The following is a 25,285-nucleotide window of genomic DNA, read 5'->3' on the forward strand; positions in this document are numbered from 1 at the left end:
TTTCTGTTCATACTTTATTAGCTTGTGTTTTAGGTCTGATTTTAGAAAGCTGGATAAAAAGATAAAACCCAGGTTGGTTGGTAAATAGTTGGTTGGTTAGTTGATCTATCAAAAATGACACATGAAACATAAAGAAGAGTTATAATGAAGACTAACAAGCAAATTACCTTGAACCTAAAACAGCACGCAAACACAAAAACTGTATGACAGAGTCAGTGTTTACAACAGTAGGGTGCAATTTTCTTCATTTTGAAAAGGTGTGTTTGGCGAAGGGGTGGTTCTAGGGGTGGCAATATCGGTCCAACTCCACTTTGGTCAATAATAACTTACTCGTAATGTGGAAGGGGTTGCTCATAGAGAATTACCACCAAACTCTGCAGCTCCTCTCAGCTCCACATTTTAACATTTACTGCCCTTTTTATTTAATTAATTTGGTTTTCTGCCCAGCAACTTTACTGTTTTGGTCCACGTCCACACACTATATGTTTGGCCGTTTCAGGTAGCTATTTTCTGCAAAAGAGCCCTAAAACTCATTGTACACTACCTGCTCTGCACCAAACAGCAGACAGACAAGAAAGTTTGCAACTTTTTCAAGGTTGAGCTTCTGAAGGAAGTATTCTTTTTAGCACCTGCAGCACCCCACAGTGCCTCAGACAGCTGGCATTCATCAGGAGACACACAATTAATAATGTTGTGACACCTCTAACAGAGGACAAGCTGTCATTAAACACCATAAATGGCATAAAGATAATCTGCAGTTGGAAAAGATTCAAGGGCCACCATGAGTTTTATAAATACCTACAAACTCACTCTTTACTGTACTTTGTGTTTAGTGCCAATTAGCAAATGTTAGCATGCTACTGTGCTGATTAGCAAATGTTACCATGCTTCTGTGGTAAATTAACACAGTCAATGTGGTAAAAATTACACTTGCTAAATATTCAGCATGTTAGCATTGTGATATTAGCATTTATCTCTCACTGCTGTGCCCAAATACAGCTTCACAGAGCTGCTTACATGGCTGTAGGCTCTCACATCATGTACCAAATCCATAATACATAGTGATTCTAAGCAGGACCAGTATGTGGTGGGTTCACCCTGGAAAAGTGGCAAATTAAAGTCTCTTCAAAGCAGAAAATGTGCGTATGAAATACCTTCGATTTGTCTGTTAATGTACACTATTCTCCCACAACACAATGCACAAAGGAAAGGGAGGAGAGTCCCACAGCTGCAAATAATTAAATAAATAAATAGTGGGTGAAACAGCTCCAAAGAAATCTTGGAAAACAAAAAAATAAGTATTACATTTTAGTAAAAACATTTTGCTCTGTCTTTGTGGAATTTAATTGGCGGTACCTTTTCAAATTAGCAGGTTGATTAACATCTGACATTGCTCATATTGTATGATTTGTAACATTTATATCATCATCGGTTGGTAAAATAATTGTAAACTATGTTGATATATTTGTATACTAATTGCTTAAATTAAATTTAGCACTGCAAGAAAAAGGTTTATTTAAATGACGTGTTTTATTCTTTTTTTGGGGGGAAATCAGAGCAAAGCAAGGTTCACATTTGTCAATCAATGTGATAAAAACACAAATAAATGAGTAGTCTCATCCCATTCACAGCATGCTCAATAGAACTCTCATTGTTTAAACATGACCTGCCCTTGTATTAATTTATTATGAGTTCATCTGAATGTCAGCCTGAGCTCTGTGACCCATTAAGTGATCATCATTATCTAGTTGATGGAAAATCCAGAAGGCACTTGACTTACTAGCTTACTGAACATTAGTGACTAAAGCGTTAATTAACACAGCTAAGACCATAGTCCTAAATAAATACAGGCACTGCTGCTTTTTCAACTTGATCATTCACAGATTTAGCTACATACATAGGGGTATGCAAGATGACATTGTTATTACTTCTATAACACCATAATTGTGCTTTTTCTTCTGCCTAGCTGTACATGTAGCCACAGTATGCTGGAACACAGATGCTTAAGAGAAGTACTGAGTCTCATACTGCAAAAGGAGAGGCTCTTTCTCTCCTCTCTCCATGTTGGTGAAGTTAAAAAGAATCATGCCTTGACCTTCAGGGTCTTGGTTCTTCAGGAATACAGTGTTACTGGAAGCAGCAATCTGCACAAACCACATATGTAAGTACAAAGGTCAGAAATTTCTTTCTTTCAAGTGGCTTTCAGATTGAATATGTTTCAAAAACTATGAAGGATGAGTGTCAGTCCAGTGACACCTTATGTTGGCATTTCTGGGAGTTTCTGACACACACTTGTTTGTTTGGTGTAATTTATTTTTGGGCACAGACAGCCTCCTTGTGGTCACCAAATGCATTTAAATGCACTTAAGGGGGGTTTGAATTATATTCTATAGAGCTAATGAAAAAAAACATACATCTGTGATTATTTACTGCTAAACATGATAAGGCACGTCACTTTTGCAATCACTTCACCAAAACTTTTCCCAACTGCACATGGCCTGGATTGAACCCAGTTTGGAATAGTTTCCCACCACATTCATTTTCTGTTTCATGTCTTTCATTAAGCTCTTAGTCACCACTTCTTACCCCTACAAACCGTTGATAATAAAGTTATACTGAAACATAAAGAATATTTTTCATTTGCAAAAGAAAGTTTTGCAAATTATGTAAGTAGTCACTGTAAGGTGTTGCAACACGTTCAGTTCTGTAGCCTACCTGTGATCTGTTGTGATGGCGAGGGCGGCAGGCGAAGACTATGATGAATGTGAAGGTTGCTACGAGAACGGCTGCACATGACAGGATGAAGAACATGTGGGTGTTATCTGCAATTAACACAGGAAAAAGTACGTCACTTGTGAGTGTGGTCCTTTTAGAATCAAAGTGAAACAATATTTTAACAATATCTCATTTCATATAGTTCCTTTTGTTTCTTAATTTGATGTATTTTAATTTGAAACTGAATATTTCAACAACTATTTAGTGAATTGAATGTTCTGAGTTAAGGAGACAATCATGTTCACTAGTTAAATGCCCAGATTATTCATACTGATATCAGAATGTATAAGATAATAACACTTTGTTTTGTTGTCTTACATGTAAGGTATAACATGTGTCATATAAATAACCATGTTAAAGTCTTATTTAGTATCTGGGTTACATGAAGAAATAAACAGTCTTTGATCTGTGATTTGATCCAGCTGCTGCTCCGCATATAAGCCACACAGTAGAAGCTCTGTTGAAAGAATCTGAAGCTGAAATTCAGATCATAGTTGGGAGGTAAGAGCAGAACAGTGTAGCATTACAAATTTCTAGTATGTAACTAAACCACACTGTGACACTGTCTATTGAAATACCCTTAATAGCAATAGAGGATAAAGCTTTACCATAGTTTACCTGCTAGTAAGAATCTGACACTAAAAGCTGGTTATAATGAGTTTTAGTTGCATCACAGCAACAGCGACTCAGTTGAGCAGCACAGCAGTCATGTGCTGAGCAGTCAGTCCACTTTTTCATTTTCACTGCTCCCTCTGTGTCTGTGGAACTAACGCAACTAAAGGGCGCATGCTACATTTTATCTGAAAACACCTCATGACACGACACAGCTTCTCTTAGTTTCAAGAATCTTTTTGATTGTCGACAACTTGAAAATACAAAATAATTTGTAATGTTGCACTAAATCATACATGTGAATCAAGAGAGTTATGTTTCATTTTAATTTATTCAGATTTCACCAAAACTGAGTCTACAGATTAAAATATGTGGAGGGCCAAGAGAGCCTTGTAAATGACCATAAAGTTGCTACTGTTTTCATATTTAGTTGGAGAGTAAAAAAAGAGATAATCACAGAGTTAACAAATGAATGATTACATCTATTATATAGATATATATATATATAAAACCTATTTAAGCATTATTTGGTAAGGGTTCATTGGATGATAACAAAATAGATTAAGATTTTACAAATAAACCAACAAATTGCTCAATTGAAAAGGCACACAAAAGTTAAATAATCAATAGACTTAAAACAAATTGACATACAATTTGGATCTCAATTGGTTTCCTAATTACTTCTCCATTTGTGTCCTTTAATGACTTTTGATTTTTTTTGATAAATCACCAATTTATGAGTCACATTTAAAGCTTTTGCAAGGTTCTCTAGGACATCCAAATAGGCTGTGTAAAAAGACATTGCATTGCAGGCCCCCTCTCCAGACAGGCCTTTAGGTTGTCCTACAGCAGTGTTGGAAGCAGCAGACAGATCACCTCCCCTGTTCAGTAAGACTTTGACTCTCTCTTTTCATTGAAACCATCCATTATCTTGGTACATTTTGATCCTCAAAACACTGAATACACTGCTGAATGCTCAACTCCTCTGTGTTAGTTATTGGGAGGGAGTTTGGTTTCAACAGAGTAAAGCTTTCACAGCAAATGCCCAGTACTCACCACTACTCAGTAGACATGATGAAGCCTCTCGGATGGGAGGTGAAACATCTTAAACTATTTGTAAACAAATACAGTCCAGCATAGTAAAGTGGATGAATGAGAAGTCTACACAAACAGCCTCGGAAGCCCCGCAAAACTGGAGTTACAAGGTTTTCACAACACTAATACGCTATTAAGCACCACTCAGTCAGCAATCCTCTACCTGTTTCTTTTCTTGCCCACCTCTGTGTGTGTGTGTGTGTGTGTGTCTGTGTGGCCACTCACTGCTTCTCTTGACGTAGAGGCTGAAGGAGCTCTGCAGCTTGCTGATGTCATTGCGAACGCTGATGTCCAAGCAGTGGACGCCAGCTGAGGTGAAGGTGAGGTTCAGTTGCAGAGTGTTTTCTTGCAGCATGGTCAGTGTGCAGCCCCCTGTCATGTCCTGCACACAGTTGGGCAGGAAACGCCAGCACACCCACATGGGAGGACTAAAGACACACACACACGTTTTACCTGCTTTGGTCAAACACATTTAATAAAAGTCTTAAACATGAAAGATAACATTATTTTGCATACTGATAATTTATCATTTTTAACTTGCATTGATCAAATATGTCACGTTTAATTGGGAATAAAAAAAATAAAAAAACAAAATGCAGCTTACCTTCCATCGACGTGAAAAGCCAAAGTGGTGTTCTGAGACACCTCATAATCTGACGGCCCCTTCAGCTCGATGTTTTTAATGGCATCTACAAATGAATTTCAGTTGATAGTCATTTCATCACTTTCTATGATTAGTTTAGGCACAAGTTCACTTGGAAAAATATAGCATGTACTTTTACAGAAAAACCATTTTGAGAGTTAATTTAGTACTGAGAATCTAATAAAAGTTACGTGAGTTCATTTCACAAATCAAATGTAATATTTTAATATTTTATTTTAGATTTTCTTTGTTCCTTGTTCCATTGACATTTTGTAAAACTGCATTTGGAAACTCTGACATTACCTTACTTCATCATCTGATAATTTTTATGTGTTTCAAGAAAATAAAGATATAAGAATATATACACACATTTTTGTGTAGCTGTGGATATATTATAAAATAACAATAGTTTTCATGTAACTGCAGCTAGTTGCTCTTGTATTAATGTCAAACCACAAACCTAGCACTTTGACATCCATGGAGTAGACGTCAGTGAGTAGAGGTGTATATTTGGTCACATTCACTCCCACTTTCAGTCGCAGTGTGTAGTTCCCTGATTCTGAGTAATGATAGCGGACAACCGGCTCAGTCCCTTGGATCACCTCTCTGCATCAGAAATCAAAAGAAGTGTGAAAGATGAAGAAAATTACCCCAAACCTTCATTTATGTTGAAAAAAAATGGAAAAATCCTCGTACCCGTTCCCTAAGTCCCAAGTATAAGTGAACTTTGCCTGGCTGAAATTCTTTTGTGGGTCGAAGAGTTCAAACATGGTCTCAGTGGGAACATCTGAAGCCAGTTCTCCTGTGTCCCTCACATAGGTGGCATTTCCCTCCATCTGATAGAAAACCAACTTCCCAGCAATATTTTCTGTTTAAAACAAAGGATATACTTTGTTACAATGTCTGTGAGAAAAGTATAAATGAGAAATGCTGGATGACCTACCCAAATCTGTCAAAGGGTCTGTGGTCTCTGCTACACCCAGGGCGACCAGAAGTAGGGGCATCAAGATCCTAATCACATTTCTGTAAGTGTACATCCCACAGTTTAAAAGAGGAATAAAGAAATCTTAAATGTCTTAAATATAATAGATGTTAGATTTACCTGTCCATATCTGCTGGTCTTCTCACAGGAGCTGATGGGAGGACCTCAAATAGAAATAAAGTTAGAGTGATTGGACATGGGGAGGAAAGGAGGTGATGCGGCTCCTTCTGACTGGCTGTTAGATTCAGAGCGTGCTTATTAGAGCTGTAAAGGCTTGAAATTGTCACCTTGCGTTTCAATCATGTGGCTCTGGAACAACAACCAGCTTGGCCTGGGTCACATTCCTGTCTGTGACGTGGGACATCTAACACGTGGCAAGTTTTTTCAGTGCTTTTTCTCTGAAAACAGAAATAACAATGACAGTGGAGGTATATTGATATTGATGAGACTTTGCTACAGGAGATATCCACATGGTGGTGCTAACAACTCAAGAATTACCCAAAAAGCGGGTTATTCAAAGTTACTGGTAACTAGTCTAGGACTATTCTTTAATATGTTCAGATTAAGTTGTCAAAAGTTGCAATGGCAGGCTGCAAAGATAAACATGCATGATAGAAATAATATTTACATTTCCTGTTGGCATTTGTTCAGATCTGATTGTAAAAGTCAGCATAATCTCGCCCTTATTCTCTCTTACATTCACAGTAAAAGAAAATTAAAAAATAAACATGAATAAAGACTGTGTAAATATTCACATTATGGATCACAGAGGGCAGGGACATTACATTGCAAAGTGGGCAACTGCTCCAGGATCCTAGACAAGCAGTGGCCCCCGAATGTTTGTGAATGTGCACCACTAAATGACACTATCAACTGAACTGACAAGAATCACACATTATCGTTTATCTTTGAGGCCTTATTAGGGCCCTCTGTGGAGATACACCCAACTGACGTGCCTGATCGGGAATGCTGCTGCTACTTACCTTAGTAACCGGATCGGCATGACATGACTGATCCACATTAAATGTTAGTTTCTTTGTTAGTTTCATGATAAAATTCATTGATTCCTGCTATCATTCAGTCATGGTGGGCTGCTGACTCATTTTTTTTTGTGTCACAGCAAAGTCTGGCCTCTTAACAGTGATTCCACTTCCACACACAGAGAAACTAATTTTGAACTGCGAAAAAGGAGAGCTGGTATCTGATTGGTTCTCTGTGATGGTGTTTAACATGAGATGAGGTATCAGAATCAGAAGGTATCAGTTAAGTGTAGTAACTACTAGTTGCCTTGCAGGGCCCCCAACCCGGGTTAATCCATCCATTAGGCTACACAATATAAATGATGAAACTCGTTAACTAGGCAATTTGAATACGAGTGAAAAAAACTTTACATTGAGAAGTAGCCTAGCAGCTTTACCCCAATCGTGATATGTTACCTTTAAGTCCAAAAACTGGCTGGTGCTGCTGATAATGCTCCAATAGCTTTTTATTTGATGGGCTGTATCGACCCCATCAGCCCACAGACAATAATGGTTTACAAGAAAAGCCAGTCCATTTTGCCAAAATTCACTTTTCCTTCCCTTTTCCAGTTTTTAATACCATGCGACTTTTTGCTTAGCCACGTAACATTTTAATATCAGTTAGTATAAAAACAACCTTTCACATGAGAAAACAGGTGGCCCATTCAGGTGTGTAGGCCTCAGGTAATGTACAATTTTTAAGTTTCTTGCACTTTACTTGATAGTTTCCATATTATGATGCTCTGTATTCTGCTGAGCGAAATATTTCACTATACAGTGTTTGACAGCCACAGTTAATCCTACTTTACAGATGAAGCCTTTACACAGGCTACAAAACAAATTAGGGGTTAAATTGATATTGTGCAATGTTCTTGAATAAACAATTAAACAACAGTACTTTAAGTGATTAGAACTGGCTCCATTTCGACAAGCTACATATTTTAAATTGCGTTATAATGAATAATCGTATATGCCAGAATATAAAAAGGTGATGGGGAGCATTCTGCATAATGACTATTTTTACCTTTGAATAAGGCCTACTGCGTTTTTTAAGTACTTATAGCTTTACTTTCAATGCAAGACTTAAATATACTTCTGAATGTACAGTATTACCGTACAAACATTTGGACAATGACGCCCTCTCTAGGCCAATCGGAGCATTTTTATCTTTTACCTTTTTAATTTATTTATTTATTTATTTTACAGTTGTCTCTTAACACCAGGATAGTGGCAAAGTGCGTCATGACTTTTAGTGGGGGGGGGGGGGGGGTTATAACACACACATGTAGAGTCACTATATCTCATAACTTTTTACTGCACCGCAGCAGAACTTCAATTCTGAACACCTCTCGTGACGTCACGGCGCCCTCCCTCGCGCTTCCTCGCCCTCCCCATCAGCCCTAAACGCACAGGGACGTCACTCGGTGTCCCAGTCAGTCAGTGAGGGAGTCCGCCGCAGGCTGCTGAGCATCTCCCTGCCCACATGCACGGAGCGAGAGTGCAGACAAGCAGCAGGAAAAGCTGTGGGATTTATTATTCGGCGTGGGTGAACACCTGGATTACGAAACCTCGTTTTTATTTTTCTTATTAGTTTTTTATTTTATTGACTTCTGGGCTTGAGGAACAACCTGCCATCATGTTTCGGGGGCCAGATGATGTGAGCAAGCTCACTGAAAGTACATACAAGGTAAGTGAAAGCAAATAAGAAAATAATTGATGGCAATACAATAGTTGGAGAGAGTTGTGGTGTCGCTGTGATTTGCTTTATTCATTGGGACTTTATCACGCTTTATGGGAGCCTTTATATTAAAAGGACCCATTATTTTCCTCTCACTCTGTTAAAAAACACCCATAAACTTTGTTGTTTACATGGGAAGCAACTTATTTCTGTACTCTAATAACAGCTTGTAAAGTCCAACACAAAGTCAACTGAGGGACACACCCTGTTATCAAATTATTAGAAGATGCATAAATCACAGCCAACCTCGATGCAGTACGATACCTCTCCTACTTCTGACATGTGATGAGAGAGAAGAACATTTCCCCCGTAAATCTAGCTACTTGCTATAGCTTGTCAATTGATTTAAAGTGATTTATACTAATGCCCTCACATTCATAAGAAGGTGAGTGTGTGTTTGGGTGTGGAAGCCTGTTTTTCTGTCTCTGAAGCAGTCTTCAAAATAAAAACTTTAGTGTGGAGGTTAAAAGGTTGTTTGGGGGTTTAAGGTTACAATTTTATAGTAGAATTGTGGTTAAGTTATTTTTTCGGTGGAAGGTCCTTCCTGGTTTGTGTGTGTGACAGAGAGAGAGAGAGTCCTACCTGTAGTTTAGTGCCACAGTTTCAGCTGGGAGAGAGAGAGAGAGAAAGGAAAACAAGGAACCTGTTTCCCCTTTTTCCTCTTGACTGCTCTGTTCTTTTCTTAATTTAAAAGTCATACCCGCCCCTACATTGTTCTATTGAGGGCGTGCCAGGGGAATAGAGACGGGGAGGTGAACGGCACTTGATTGTTGAGGCATTTCAATAGTGAGAGAGAGGGCGAGGGGTAGGGATGGGAGAGTGATGAGGTTCATGCCACAAATAGCTGCGACTTTGTGTGGGACTTCGCTCTTTTGAGGGAGTTGTAAAGCATACGTGAGGGGTCAAGTTAAAGATTGAAAGTTTTATTGTTCTCACATGGTGATATTTTTAGAGCAAAAGCAAACACTGGAACTTGTTTTCATGTATGTTTTTTTCCCTTCCACCCACTCCCATAAAAATAGCCTCATGAGGTTTTTTACTGAGCAAGCCTTTCATAAAAAAATAAAATTGAAATGTTTGTGAGTAAGAGACTTACAAAACGGTGTGAAATATAATTACACCCAGGATGCGATCTGTTGTGCTTGCGGTTTTTCGCCATAACCTTTGATCTCTGCTCTTTGTCCCAGATTGTGATGGATCAGCTCAACCCAGGCCTGAGGAACCTGGTCAACCTTGGGAAGAACTATGAGAAGTCAGTCACAGGTAAACAGCTTTCACCTTCACACAGATCAAAAGTAGGATGGCACCTGATGCTTTATAAGTGGTAATGTGAGACTTTGAACTTGGCGTCCGTGTACCACAGGGTTTTTGTTTCACCAGAACACAACGTGATCCAGCAAAGTTCCTCTTTTCACAGCCAGTAACTAGATGATGTTTGTCTCCCCACGCAGCGATGACGCTTGCAGGAAAGGCCTATTTTGATGCTGTCTCGAAGGTCGGCGAGAATGCGATGGTGTCTCCAGTCTCCAGAGAGCTTGGTGAGTTTCATGCGAGTCCAGGTAGCTTCTACCTACAGCGAGTGAAATCTCAAGGGGGTCTGCCGGATATCACTTTCCATCCAGTGTCTGTGGTAAAGCTAGAACTTGAAAAAGATAATGATTCGTCACCTTCACTTCTGTTGAAATGCACTTAAAGGAATTGAAGGATGGCCGAGTGCCAAGGCAGGAAAACAGAGGGTAGGACCCAGAAGCATGCACTTCAGCCACAGATACATTTAAAAATGTATTAACTCAAATACTCAGGCTTACATGCAATCATTTGGAGTACAAAAACAGGCTGAGTTCCAACACCAAAAGGTATAAGCCAAAACAAGGTGAACACAAAGACAGACAGGGCACACTCCAAACATATGATGTGGATGCAACAAAGACTGAACAGAAATGAGGGCTTAAATACTGACGCAGAACAACACACACCAGGCAGGCTAATCAAGCACAGGTGAGACACATCAGGGCAATCAGGGCAGACACAGACAAGAAGCAGGGCCAGGGAAAAGAGACTGATAATTACTAAACAAAACAGGAGAGACACTAAACATGAAACAAATACAAAAACCATTTTCCAGGACAACAAACTAATACAGAAATCATAAATCATCAACCAGAAAACCAAAATCACAACATGCCCAATCAATAACAAAAAAGGAAATAATAATACTGAAACCCAAACCATGACAGACCCATAACAGGAATAGTCTGACATTTTGGGAAATACACGTTTTCACTTTCTTAGAGTTATATCAGAAGATCGATACTATTCCTATATCTGTACGGTAAATATGAAGCTAGGGTTAGCAGCTGGTTAGCTTAGCTTAGCTTAGCACAAAGAGTGCAGCTAGACTGGCTCTCTCCAAAGTTAACAAAATCCACCTACCATCCCTTCTAAAGCTCACCAAATTAACACGTAACATTTTGTGGTTTTACATGGGTTATATGCTTGACTATTTCTTGGCCGGGAGCAGTGACTTGCTGAATGTTACCTGGGAGTCTCACGGAGACAACAAGACTTATGAAAGACACTGATACCAACCAAGAAAAAAAACCCTGTAAAACCACAACGTGCCGTTTTGCACAAATTAAATAAACGTGATATAACCCCTTGTTTCACCCAAACATCTTGTTGAAAAATGTACACTGGACACCATCTACATGCTGTTTCTGTGCAACTGCATCATAGTGACACTTTTTGCCTGCATGCAACCATCATCCCTAATGCGAGTCAATTATGCAAACATCTGGAAATAACATTGATTAAACCCTTGTGGCACAGTAGCAGCAGAAATTCATTATTGTCTGCTGCGATGGAAGTGCTTCTTTTCCTTTGTGTCTTCTTCGAGGCAGCCGTCAAGCCTGTACAGGTTGTTTTTCATCCATCCTGTGACTCATCTCCAATTATTCTATTAGTGCTAAAATTTAGTGCTGCCCTACTTTGTCCAGGGACCCTAATTCTGCGCTATTACCATTCATCAAGTAGTTTTTTTTGGTATTCTGTTGCGTCACTCCTTAATGGTGGGGTTTATAAATTGGCCTCATGTAAGCTCAGGTTGATGTGACAGGCAGGCAATCAGTAGGGCAGTAAAAATGGAAAGATAACTCTCTGTCATTTAGTCTACAGTGAATATTACTTCCATTTACATCATCATATACATCTTTGAAAAATAGCTGTGTCTCTCTTCAGATGGCATTTGCATTACTTTCAGTCATAAACAAAACTTGACAACACTGGATGAGGTGATTTTCACAGAGCTATCACTGCATGATAGAGACATGATTACGTGTCTTTCACGTTTGGGGGAAATCTAAATAAAGAAACAAGGAAGTTAGCAAAACAAGCAAGTGTCGGTATCTGAAAATGAAACCATGAAGAATACATTTTATTATAGTAAATCGACAGCCTTGAAAAAAAATCCAGATTCCCGCATATCGCCTCTCCTGTCAGTCAGAAAGATTTTATGCCTTTACTTGTCCATTCTAAAACTTATAATAATAATACATTTTATTTGTAATGCACTTTAAATTTAAAACCAATCTCAAAGTGCTACAGGTAAGAGCATAAAAACAAGGTAAAAACATCAATATATATATGTAATATAAAATATATAACAACATTATAGTGCAAGGTTAATTTAAAACTCATAAGTTCTGCTAAAAAGAAATGTTTTAAGTTCTTTTTTAAAAGTCTCAGTAGTTTGAGGTATATCTGATACAATAAAACCTACTGATCATGCTTTGACATGTTGATACACAGGTTACCTTTCTTACTATGCATTATCTCTGTAGATTCTGCAATTCTGTATTTCAAAATTAAGATATTATTTTTATCAGACTAGCAGGGAGCAGTGAAACATTTATATAACTTATTGGAGATCTCCATTCCCTGCTGTTACGCAATGTTAATCAAGTTTGTCGGGCTGCACCTGTCAGTTAACAATTCCAGTATTTCATTACGTCATCAAATAATGTGTTCATGTTACACCACAAATGCCACACTAGATGCTCCGCCATCTTTACTTTTGAACATTTGAAAAGCTTTAACATTGATTGCTGCATTTCCAAAATGAAGCCTTTCTGGATTAAGACAAAGGTACACGTATGTCACTACATTTGAAGTTGTTGCAATCTGCAAACAAAGGGAGTCAGAGATGTGACCCCAATCATAAGAATCCATCCCAACATTAAAATGGCTTTGAGTAAAAATCGCACGTCTTGAACTCCCAGCTTGGCAGTCGTTCGTTGACGGTGTGGAATAGACGACAACGAGACAGTGTGAATTCTCTCACACACTGCAGCGAGCGGAGTAGCAAACACGCTGTACAAACAGACAGACAGAAGAGACTGTCTTCCCACCACCGATCCTCCTCATCCCCCTGTTCCTCCATCTGCCTCACCAAACCCATCGCCAGTCTTTACTGTCTGTATGTGGAGGCCAGGCAATATAGTGCAATGTAACAAAACAAAAGACATAAGACAGAGTCAAACAATGGTGTAAATACAACAGGATTTACGGCTTCTTATTATTACCTCTTCACTCCATCTCTGACAGTAGGATATTTGATGTAGGCACATAATTGAGCATAACTTCCCTGAATGACAGACCAAATATATTACTGTGTTGTTATGACTAGCGCTCCATTCAGACGCTGCCTGTGAGGATTTTTTTTTCTCTGAAGTGAGAGATTGTTTTATTCTTTATTCAGGTTTGGCATAAAAAGCATTTGCGTCACAGTGGTTGGCAGGTATTTGCAGAAAGTTACCTGAGGTTTTTACTTCATACCGCACTGCTGGACTACAATTTGTCCACATTTTCTCTTTCAGACTGATGCTATAATGGATGTAAAAGCGTACTTGTAATAAGGAAAGACATTTAGTCAAATGTCACAATTGCCTGAAGGAAAACTAAGAGTATGCATGAGTGAAAGCCTTTAACTTTATCACCTGTGTCTCTCAGCTCTCATCTCCTTTTTCTTGACTTAAATAAAACCCAACCCAACACGTCATAGGAAAAATTGTCTCTTTATCTGCTAGTTACTTGCAGAATTTCTGATAAAAGCCTCAAATATTGCACCAAATATTTGAGAATTTTATGTAACTTTTGAAAAAAGAAATGAAGCAATCTTCCTCTTAACAATTAAATGTTGTATTGATAAGCAATAAAAACACCTTCAATACATTCATGGAGTTTACTGCTAAATTTTCTCTGGTTTAATCAGTAGCTAATGTTAGCTAATATTAGCTAACACTCGCTCTTAGTTAGGTCGCCCAATGATGTGTGTGAAGCAACTGTCTCCAGAGCATCTGAGAAAATTTAAGAAAATGTAATGTGCCATTAGTTTTAGAGGCCACATATCACCGTATATCACTGTGTATATTTAAAAGTTATAGTTTTAAGGGGTGTACAATTAGAAACTTCCTGTGCATTAGCGCATGGCAGGACTCCACAAGGAGTTGCCACTCTACTCTGAAAAGAAGCAGCTATTGGAGGGACTGAAAATGTTACAGGAGAAAAAATAGAACGATCCCCCACCCCTTCCACCTTTTCTCTGCGCTGTTTGTCACACCTCAGTCGAAATAGTTTTTTGAAATATTAAAGTACAGTCAGCATGAGAAAAATGGTAATGTCAGCCAGAGCAATTTCTTTCCCCCCAGAGAATGAGGATTCAGAGTGTTTCTTGCAGATAGCTTCTGTAACAGGTTTTGGCTTTTGAGAAGAGCCATAAACGGTTCCCAAAAGTCAGTGATGGTCCACCTCCCTTAATTTTTCTCCCTGCTTTATATGTTGTTTCTTAGAACAGCTGGAGCTGTCCTGGCTCAAGAAACTTGTAGTCAAACCCTGAAACCCGCTAACCATCACTTCTTCTAAATTATTAACAGGTTATATCTTGGTTGTTTCATCTCTTTTATTTTTGTGCTCTTATCAGCTATACTGCTCCTTATGGAAGTATGGGCAATTGCTGAGGACAATTACCTGAGCCATATGGCATAAATGTACCTGGGCCACTAAAATATCAGGGTCAGTCACACAGACAAAAATGTTTTTCCAAACCAGGCATAGACTGTTGAAAACAAGCGAAACAGAGGAGGGTGGAGGTTGTTTTCAAGGAGTCCACTCATTGTTCAGTCAGTTATGACTCGCATTCCACAGCTCTCTAATGATCCCAGACCTCAAACACCCTTGTCCTGCATCCACCATTAAACTAAAGCCTCTCTTAATAGACTGGGAGTTTCCTCCAAGGGATCTCTAAAGAGACCAGAGACTCACTTACTGCTCAATAAACCGTGATGTTGGAGCATGTAAAATACTGTCACACTTAAGTCCTTGCGCAAAAATACCAGAGTCATTTGACCCCTCTTTTGCTTGCTCAACAAGAAGTAATTTATTGCCTGTTATAGATTTCAACCAGTATTTAGTGGAAATCATTGTCACTGTCTATCAACCCTTGAGTCCAACTATTTCCTCTTCACACAAAGAAGATATGAAGTTTGCCTTGAGTTTGTTGTGTTAAGGAAATAGAAGTTTATTGTTGATGCTTGGGGCTGCAGTTGGTTTTATGTGTTCTAGTAATAAATTATTAGTTATGTGCTGTGTGTAATGGCAGGTCATCATTCTATATTAAGGAAGTTGTCACATCTATTGAGCTGCAGCAAACACAGTAGACATGCTGAATGACAGTAAGCTCAACAATAATATTAATAATATATTGCTTTTGATCATCATTAGTATATACAATATTCAAGGTGGCAAATTTGATAGGTAATGGTAGTGCTGTCCAAAGTGCTCTAAGGACATAAACTCTTCTGGGCATAGGTATTTTAGTATTTGAATTAAGTGTATGCAGTAGGGATGAAGTGATAGAAAAATAGTCAATAGTAGTGATAAAATATCAAATCAGATATCCTCTGGCTCCTGACTAATTGGCCATATATCATTCTAAATATGATTGTGGACTTTTGGTTGAATTAAAAAAGACATTTGAAGATGTCACCTTGGGCTCTTGGACTAGGTGATTATTCAATTAATAAAAAATAATTTTGGGGCAATTGTGCCTGTCAAAATCATGTCCACAAAAAGTGCAGAGGTGTCTGATGTTTTCAAATATAAATAAAGCCTGTCAGTGGCAAAAAGAGGCACTTTTTGTGGGTGTCATTTTGATGGGCGCAGTTGCCCCAAAGGGATACGTTTCAGCAACTGCAGCCAAATCTTTTTGTACCTACTAGTCATTTCAACACCCAAACATGTGAAAATAGGGTTTAAAAAGTATCCTTTAATTAGTCAGTCTATATCTTTCAATCATATCTCATGATCTTTTTTTTTCTTAGATTTTTGTCCGTGTTGAATTAAGTCTCAGTTTATTGCTGAAAGTAAAAGCAGCAAAACAGTCTTACATCAAGATTGATTTATTAGTTGACCTGGAGTTTTCTATCATATCATGATGGTCTGTGCAGGGGTTGTTTTGTTTGTGGTTGGTTATTTTGTACAATGACTTCTGCCAAGGCCTTCTAAGTCCTAAGAGTTGTAAGATGTGGTTGGTTTGGTACAACTAGGTGAAAATCATAAAAAATGCAGTTGTGAAGTTTTTATGATGATAGTGATAGTCTTCAGATGACGTTCACATCTCAACAGTGGATTTGATCACAATGACATCATCATGATGATCAACAGGAAGGTAATAGCTGTTCTATGGCAACCTCTGAACAGTATCTCTCCCCACCTGCACTAAAATGTGTATAATTGAGATACCATTCGATCCTGAGTCACATAGGAGGTGGCTGGATTTCATCACACACACACACACACACACACACACACACACACACACTGGAAGCCTGCGTGGACAAGCCTAGTGAGACATCTCAGTGATGAAGCATTGCTACAAGACAATGACCAACGACCACTGCCGAGCTCAGTGCCAACTCAGATGTTGCTTGCACTTGGTTACAGTAGTAAGCCCAATAGGGGAAGAATTGCCAGGTAGATAAGGTTGTGAAATAGAGGCGTACCAGAAAAAAGGTGCAAATAGGTCAGCTGCCAGTGTTTGCCCTGCCAATGTCATATTGTACAGCTCCCACCAAATACACCACAACAAGCAGGGGTTGTGTTGGCACAGGGCACTCCCAGCTCATAAATGGCATCACCTGTTGAGAATGTCAAAGGCGTTGCTCTGCGTCCTATCAGCAGTCTCATAAAACAGATATTTGATACAGGTATTGCAAAGAACCCATACAAATGCATTACCAACTTAGTTATTAGAAAACCAAAGGAAATCTCTTTTAAATTGTCATTTTAAAGCTCAGACTACCAAACAACATGCGTTGGATGAGAGAATAGGCAAAGTGTTCATAATAATGAATCAGTGAGTTGTGGATGGTGTTGTTTTCCCTGGGGATCTTTTATCAACCAACCTGCATGGAAATCCATATGAACATGCCATTGTATATTTGAAATCATTGAGGTGAGATTAGATTATCTTGGTACTAAAAATCCTCATTAGAGAACAAATCGACAGCAACAGAGATGGGAGATAAGACAAACTGAGAAAAGGCTGCCCTGTGATGTAGTTAAGGTGATGACCACATCACCTATAGATGCTAAAAACTTTGTGGCGCCAGTCCTTTTCCATAATCCTTTATTCACACGTTAGCTAGAGAGAATCCATTTTTACTTTTACTTTTACACCTTAGCTCTCACACCTTATTTCCATGGAGAGAAAGCCTACAAGCATGAGAGCTCTGACTACTTTACAACAATGTACTCTCAACTCCAATTTAGTTGTTCATGTGACATATTCATGATTCACCATACAGCCTATATATACCAAGCTGTGATAACTTTCTGTAGCATTTGCTTTCACACCTTGTTAACCCCAAAGGTGAAACCTGCAGGTGTACAACGGCCTCTTTGAATCCCCGCTCGGTCTTTCTCAGCCTCCCCCTTCCACCACTCTGTTGTTGGGGCAGTACAAACAGCCCCTGAGCTCAGCGCCACCCCTCCCCGTTGCAGCACAAAGGTAGGCATTTACCAGTACGTTCTGGTGACCTTCAGAGGGCAATGTTGTTGTAGCTGGACGCTGCCTGCAGCTCTGTATCAGTGGGTCATTACGTTTGTTTGCTCTGAGTGGAGGCGTGCAAGGAGGAATGTCAGGCGTTAGGTCAAATGTGTATGAGTGTTTCGGTGGAGTGTGCTGACATGGGTGACTTTTAGAGACTTTCAAATAAAAAATCACACAGTGAGCATGACACCTGTGCTTTCTTTGCTTTCTCCTGAAGGTGTTGAAACTCTTGCAGGCTGTTCGCTTTTGCACTTTTTCCCCCACATTGACACTATCACATGTCCAGATATGATGTCCCGTACAGTTTTTCCAGGTTTCACCAGAACACTGTGTCCTATAGTAAACCATGTGTCTAGATTATACCCCATTGTGATAGACGTAGCACTATAAACTGCTTAGCTACAATTGTCCACTTCTGTTTACACTATTGACTCACTCCCATTGTGTCATGTCATACGCTGCTGTATCTACGCTGTAGCCTGTCTTTGAATGGAGACTGTTCTGTATCTGGCTGCACAATACCAGAATGTTTCAATGAGATTACTTATTGACAGCTGTTTAAATATTGAAATGAGATAAGTCATCTGTAAAATATGGGCTTTAAAGATATATGCAAGACTTGATGAAACAGCTTACGTTTATACACGTATGTGTGTTTATTATAAGTGTATTATTATAATTATAAGTGTTTATTGTTGATGGTTCTTTTTCACAAAGGATCATAAATTACATCTGCCCTTGCCTTTGGATGTTTGGTTTGTAGTTTCCAAATATCACCTATCTTCCTTTAAAAGAGAAGTTCAACATTTTCAGAAATGCGCAATACCAATCTCGTGTCTGTACGATAAAAATATGAAGCTACAGCCAGCAGCTAGTTAGCTTAGCATAGCACAAAGACAGGAAACGGCTAAGCTAAGTAAACAAAGCCACATACTAGCAGCACCCTATAACATTCACTAATTAACACATTATATCTGTTCAAAAACATGTATTTTACTGTTTCTCCACTTTCTGTTGTTTTTTCTCAGCAAGAAAGCGAATAATTGTTTTCCCAAAATGTCAAAGTATTAGTTTCATCTCCTCTTGACCCTGGTCAGAATACAAAACCACATTCAAAACAAGTTTCTCTTTCTTTGTAATGATCTCTGTAATAAGTCAAGTTTTTCACAATGTCTTCTTAGGTGTGGTTCTGATGGAGATTGCAGAGGCCCACGGGAAAGTCTATAATGAACTGGAAGAGAACGTAAGTAGCCTTAAAGTACGTCTGGTGATATTCTGTATTTTTCTTACTGCAAATAAATCCTATAAAAACAACAAAACAGCAAGGAATAGATCCTACAAACAAGTTTATCCTGTGTAGCCAAAGCCTGATATACTGTTTATTCTTCCTCTGAGTCATCGACCTTCGTGTCAAAAACACTTAAATGAGGCACTCTTGTATGGGTGGCACATGCCTTCACTTTCAATGAACCTGGGCACTGTGGGATATCTTGAGTCTATCCCAGATGCAACGTCCTGCTGCCAGAAATACTCAACGCACCATACTGACACTGTAAATACTACAGTGCACAGCTTTTTTTGGAAAATGTTTAATATTATTTGTGACCTGTTTTTAAAGATGTACGTCTTCAGTAGGAGTGGCTAATTCAGTACTGAATTGTCTTGGGGCTAACATTGTCCACAGACATAGTATGGACTTCAGAAAGGCAGACTAACACATTGTAGGTTGTGGTCTTTACATGGGATTTGTTGATAATACAAAAAACATCGAATATGGCCAGCCTGGATTTTAAATAGACACCCTGTCTTCTCTCTCTAAAGCCCACAGCTCTTAGTTGTTCCCTTCATCTGTCTGGTTTGTTTCCTTTTGTAAAGTCACATTGTTATGAAAAGTGCTATATAAATAAATTTTATTCTACAATTTATTATTCAGCTTTGCTCTATTCTTTCTGGTGCTGAATCAGAAGAATGAAGGCAAGCATAATGAGAAGAGAAGAACATAATGGATCTGAAAGATGAAAAGAGACAAGAGTCCTTCCTGTGCTGCAATTGTGTCATTAAAATGATTTTGTGCTCACCTGTTAAGTCTGTAGAAGTAAAAAAAAAAAAATTGCCATTCCTAGTTGTGGTCTGTGGCCACCAACAAGTCTGTCTTCACAGAATAGACAGAGATTTGTTACCCTGTCCTTTCTGGACACGTACACCTCTGCAACCTTTTGAGCTCATTCTTTTCATTTTAGAGTTTCTAAAAGTGTTGTAACAAAAGGTGAAAGCATGATACACAAGAGTGGAAAAGCCACTGAGTCACAGAGTCTGCTGCCTCTGGGTGGAATGCTTCAGATACCTGCTAACAAGAAGTAAATTGAAGTCAAGTGTCTCCAGTTTAAATACAGCAACAACTAACACACAGCACTCAGTCTGATGTAAGAAATAAGCACAAGCCGTTTCCTTGTGACTTTCCTAGACTGATTGTAATTTCTCTACGAGTGGGAGACGTTGTAAATCTTTAACCTTAACAGGCTAATAAACCATCCCTGGTGGGTGAAATCTCACTCTACTCTTATCGTAATGTTGCCACAGAGCAATGTGACTGAACCGTACGTTGCGTTTAGGACAGTGTACATTCAAGATGATGTGTGTTGCAATGAATTTGAGGTGTGTGTTTTCTCTTTTACTGCAGTTCAAGAGGTTCCACAGAGATGTTATTATAGAGCTGGAGAAGAAGACAGAGATGGATGTCAAATACATGAATGTAAGTGTAATCAAGCGTTCTACCAATTTATCCTCCTGCTTGTAAGAGTTATGATACAAACAGATTTCATGAACACAAAACTTAAATTAGCTAGTTAGACTCTTAAAATCTGGTTATTACAGTAGACTTTGCATATTTATTTTTTTATTTTAGAGAGATATTTCAGCTCCCTGCATCTGAGGAATGTTATTGTAATGAAAACTGCTCATCAGTCCCTTCCTTCACTTCTCTCGTGCCTCTCTTGGCACCTCCTCTAGGCCACCTTCAAGCGCTATCAGTCAGAACACAAGCTGAAGCAGGACTCACTGGAGCGCTCTCAGGCAGACCTGAAGAAGCTCAGGAGGAAAAGCCAAGGAAAGCACTCATCCAAGTATGAGATCAAAGAGAACGAGGTGAGACTGAAACCAAACTGACCACAACCTTTCCATCCCTTCAAAACACAACATGTCTTATTCTTTGCGTGGCTTTTTGAAGCATGGTGCTTGCCTGATGCCCGTGAAAGGGACGTGACAAATGTGTCACTAGTTCTCATGATAATCACATACCAGTGCAAAGGAGGAATGGGGGTGGTGTGGAGCATGTGGTTTTCATGTAAGATGAGGGCGCTTTATAGGAATCAAATTCCAGGTTTGTTTGTATTTCAGTATTACATAAGGGCATGGCACCAATTTATGACATTTAAGACACTAAACACTAAAAAAAATACTGAAACCGTCACAGGTGCCACCACCTGTACCAGTAAAATGAGATCATTATACCTTGGCTCACTGCGCTCAGCTACAGATGGAATATTGTGTTTTTATTGAAGGCGCACACACCCAAATAAGCAAAAACAATTTATGACTGTTTGACACATGTATGCAGGCACACACATGCAGTTTCACACTAGGCTGTATTGGATGCAGTAAATGGGATTAATATTTACCAAATGGTTACCTCAGGGTTTGATTCCTGGAAACCAATAATGTAAAGTCAGACGTTACAGATCGACTTGTATTTCCAGTGTAACTAGATGGTTATATTATCCAAGGACATACAGTTTGGAAGTTGCAATAAGCATGTTAGAGCATGGTAGGGCTGCAACACAGAGGTAAATCCAGTTCTCCTAAATGGAGACATCAGTGTAGTAGTGTTACATGCATGCACACTTCTATGCCCACAGAGGATGAGATTGAAACTTAAGAGCAACGTCCATGGACTTTTACAAGCAGATGTGTACAAACAGCAGCGTGGTCTAATCTGTCGCATCTCAAAAAACAAGCGTCACTGAGCGAACACACACGTACTTTGAAGTTTTAATAGTCAGTGTTGACATTGTGTGTGGTGACCCTGAGTTTATTGACTGAAGTGTGTTCCACATTGTCGGGTGCTTATGTCCTTCTGTCCAGTACCAACAAGCAGTCCTAACACCTCAGACAGCAATTGTAAATCAGTGTGGTGAGATGAAGGAGGGACTGCAAACCCTGACTAATAACTCCTTTCTGCCTCTCGTTTTTAATCCATCAGCTGTTTTTAATGGCCTCACTTTGATGACGGATGGTGCACAAGCCTGGCTTGTTTTCGAGAGAATCATTAAACAAAACAAAACAAAACAAAACAAAAGCTGCGATTGGAAAGTCATGTTTGCAGGTTATAAAAGCGGGATGTTTAGACCCACACTGTTTCTTTTTTTCTCTGCTGCTTAAAATCAGAATCAGCCCCCTGTTTATCCTTGAATGGCACCTTTTGAAAGACACTCGCACAATAAGTCATCTTATCTGGGTGGAGTTTAATAGCCTGAGTCTCAGTTTGAGCTCAGAGCCAGGGCCCTTTTCATTATCTGATAAAAATGACACCGGTGGACTACAAGGGAGACAAGGCTATAAATGCCCAGCTTTCTCATGTGTAGCGCTGCTAGTGATGAGCTGGATCCTGTGCGTCTGCTCTCCCACCTCTAGCTGAGGGTCTGGGCGATTGTTTGCTGTGAAAACGCGAAATGAAGAGCCTTGATTCAGCGTCTGACAGGCTACCGCAGAGAGAGAGAGAGACAGAGAAAATGAGATCAGACAGTCGAGAAGGGTCTTCGACAGAGCCCTTAGAGACAGGCTGCTTTACTGTCACCATGACAACCTGGGGAAAACAGGAGAGATGGTGGGAGTGGGTGCAGAATAAAACGAGTGGTGGGGTTGAGAAGTCATTTTAAAGAGTTTGATATGCCTCATGTCGGGTCCAGTCGCCCATTTACTCTGCTTGACAGGCAGAATTGCTCTCAGCCTCTCTGTGGGGTAGGTGTGTCTTTCAGCACACTGATTTGGATTCCTGCTGCGCTAAAGTAGATCCCCGAGCAGCCAGGGACCCAAATAAAGTTGTTGCTAAGTGCAGAGACTTTGATTAGAAAGCTCATTAGAGCCTCGGTTTGTGAATTGGACCTGAGCACACAAACCTTAAGTTGTGGCCACCAAGTTAGTGTTCACCCCTGTGGCACAGCCTGTGCTGCAGAGCTGGACGTGCAGGCAACAGCGAGATGAACATATAGTCAAAAAAGAAAAACAAACAAGTGGGGGTGTTAGTAACTGCACACTCAGTCCCTAAAAATATGATCAAGGATGTTTTATTAACACTGATAAGAGTAACGCTTCATCGGGGTTATGAAAAGTTACCATGGGCTCACCAAAGTTCTTACAGTGAATATTTGAGGACATAAGTGTGTGTTAAATAGTGAAGGCACAGTAAAGTGTGTACTTATAGAGTTCATCAATGCAAATGTGACTAAAAACAATATACAAAAAAGAGCAACATAAGCGAGAAATAAATTAATACAATGAATGAATAAAGAACATTTTAAATAATAATTATTCAAAATATGATGGTAGAAGATAAATATAAATTCAATTAAATGATAACATTAATTAATTAAAAAAAGAAAAATGATAATTTGAAAATAAAAGGAATTGGAAATGGGAAAATATAATTTTATTTTGGGTTTAGATTTATTTGTAATATTTTTCAATATTTCATTTATGATCTTTCTATTTTATTATTTATTTTTCCTTTATTGTATTTTATATCAATTAATATTTTTATTTCTTTTTATTGTTTTCATCATCATCATTTATCATTTCTGTTTGTTTTATATTTCCTTTTATAATTTATTTATTTATACTTTTCTATTTATATATATATATTATTTTATTGTTATTATCTTTTTTGCTATTATTCATTTAATTTATTTAGGCCCATTCAACCTTTTTCATATGCCTGATGAAGCACTGAGCGAAACACTTTGCACCTCGCTGTCATTTTATGTGCCCTTTGTGCTCTGGATTGTCTCAACAACATAAAATACTACAATCTATCACTCATTTTATTGCTCATTTAAAACCTACTTATTATTGACTGCTTATTAATCTCGTACCATGACCTCCTTGCTGTGCTATGACCCTGTCTGCAGTGTATGCAGACCATCTCGTCACGTCAGATGGACATGCAGAAGTTCATCGCTGACGGGTGCAGAGAGGCCTTACTGGAAGAAAAGAGACGCTTCTGTTTCCTGGCGGACAAACACTGCATGTTCTCCTATCAAATCATCAACTTCCATGAGAAAGTAAGCGCAGACAGAGAGGTACTCCTGCACAGTCAGAACCCTCCTTTATAGACCGTTTAACACCTGCGCTCTTTCTTTCTGTGGCGTTTCCAGTCTAAAGAGATCCTGGCCATGAGGCTCCCCAGCTGGCAGGAAAAGTGCAGTGACATCACTAAGGTGCCCGACACGGTGACAACCATGATAGACGTGCTCTCTACCACTCCAGAACAATCACCGCTGGTTGAACGCTACAACAGGGTGAGTATTAGATTCATTCATGCTGATTTGTATTAAACCAGAAACAAACATGACATCACAATAACACACATGCTCTGTGGGAGGAAGCTGCATGATATGAATTTATTATGAGCTTTATTCATTTATCTATTACTTGTTGCTTTTCATCAGTAACTTCTCATCTCACTGTAAGATGCCTTAGATAAAAACTGCAGATAAAAGCTTTACAAATTGTACACAAGTAGAACAAATCATGTAGTAAATACTGGCCCTGGAGTGTTTTATGTTGTCTTGTTGCTTGTTGTTTATCTTGTAAAGGGGCTGATATTTGTTCAAGGCTGTTGTGTATGAAAAGGCTTGTTATCATTATCTGGCTTTCAGCCATGGGAGATCCTGTATGTTCTCTTGTTGTTCTTTGAAAATCCACCGAATGTGATTATTATAGCTATTTATTCTTGCATTGGAGAGACACAATAAGCTTCAATCACTTTAATGGCTGATACGGACTATACCCTGGTCTTTCAGACAAAATGCTTGTTATAATTTTAAACTCATTTTGTCATCTGCTAATCATACCAATCATTCTCCATCTCATCAGAACAACATGGAGTCATCGGTGCCTCCTCCAGCACCACCGCTAAAGGCACAGATCAGTCCGCTACCCAACATGTTCAACCCAGAGCCCAGGTCTCCGCTCACCTCCTCCTCAGACCACAACTCAGGTATGGATGGCTTCTCTGAAACACATGCATATAATAATATCA

The 25,285-nt window shown here is 39.0% G+C and overlaps 2 protein-coding genes across 5 annotated transcripts in view; one reads left to right on the plus strand and one right to left on the minus strand.

Moving 5' to 3' along the window:
* Window positions 1-10,055, minus strand: tmem130 (transmembrane protein 130). Of its 2 annotated transcripts, none has more exons than XM_038736372.1 (10): window positions 9,447-10,055; window positions 6,395-6,505; window positions 6,228-6,258; window positions 6,069-6,148; window positions 5,822-5,993; window positions 5,586-5,731; window positions 5,087-5,171; window positions 4,708-4,910; window positions 2,716-2,822; window positions 1-2,144 (listed from the first exon to the last, which is right to left on the minus strand). In XM_038736372.1, the coding sequence occupies exons 2-10, from the start codon at window positions 6,408-6,410 to the stop codon at window positions 2,004-2,006; spliced, it is 981 nt and encodes a 326-aa protein (XP_038592300.1). In that variant the 5' UTR covers window positions 6,411-6,505; window positions 9,447-10,055; the 3' UTR covers window positions 1-2,003. The 2 variants fall into 2 exon arrangements, with proteins under 2 accessions (XP_038592300.1, XP_038592301.1); XM_038736373.1 differs by having other exon boundaries at window positions 6,228-6,271.
* The window catches only part of baiap2l1a (BAR/IMD domain containing adaptor protein 2 like 1a), a 24,522-nt gene continuing 7,773 nt past the window's right edge, over window positions 8,537-25,285 (plus strand). For 2 of the 3 annotated variants that reach the window (XM_038736369.1, XM_038736370.1), the window contains exons 1-9: window positions 8,537-8,813; window positions 10,052-10,127; window positions 10,316-10,402; window positions 19,152-19,213; window positions 20,651-20,722; window positions 20,980-21,114; window positions 24,153-24,305; window positions 24,399-24,542; window positions 25,120-25,243. In XM_038736369.1, coding sequence (XP_038592297.1) covers window positions 8,763-8,813; window positions 10,052-10,127; window positions 10,316-10,402; window positions 19,152-19,213; window positions 20,651-20,722; window positions 20,980-21,114; window positions 24,153-24,305; window positions 24,399-24,542; window positions 25,120-25,243 — 904 coding nt within the window. In that variant the 5' untranslated portion in view covers window positions 8,537-8,762. Of the gene's footprint in view, window positions 8,814-10,051; window positions 10,128-10,304; window positions 10,403-17,790; window positions 17,929-19,151; window positions 19,214-20,650; window positions 20,723-20,979; window positions 21,115-24,152; window positions 24,306-24,398; window positions 24,543-25,119; window positions 25,244-25,285 lie in introns of those variants that run through there. The other variant, XM_038736371.1, reaches the window with a different exon arrangement.

Source organism: Micropterus salmoides, unplaced genomic scaffold (assembly GCF_014851395.1).
Source record: "Micropterus salmoides isolate LMB-PRFRI ecotype aquatic unplaced genomic scaffold, ASM1485139v1 Ms_hic_scaffold_21, whole genome shotgun sequence".
In the NCBI taxonomy this organism is placed as follows: domain Eukaryota; kingdom Metazoa; phylum Chordata; class Actinopteri; order Centrarchiformes; family Centrarchidae; genus Micropterus; species Micropterus salmoides.

Bases quoted from the DNA above. Each gene is read 5' to 3' on its own strand.
- tmem130 (XM_038736372.1), bottom strand. The intron at 5,172-5,585 runs GTTTGTGGTTTG...ATTCATTTGTAG, and splicing joins CATGGATGTCAAAGTGCTAG to ATGCCATTAAAAACATCGAG. The intron at 4,911-5,086 runs GTAAGCTGCATT...GTGTGTCTTTAG, and splicing joins GCTTTTCACGTCGATGGAAG to TCCTCCCATGTGGGTGTGCT.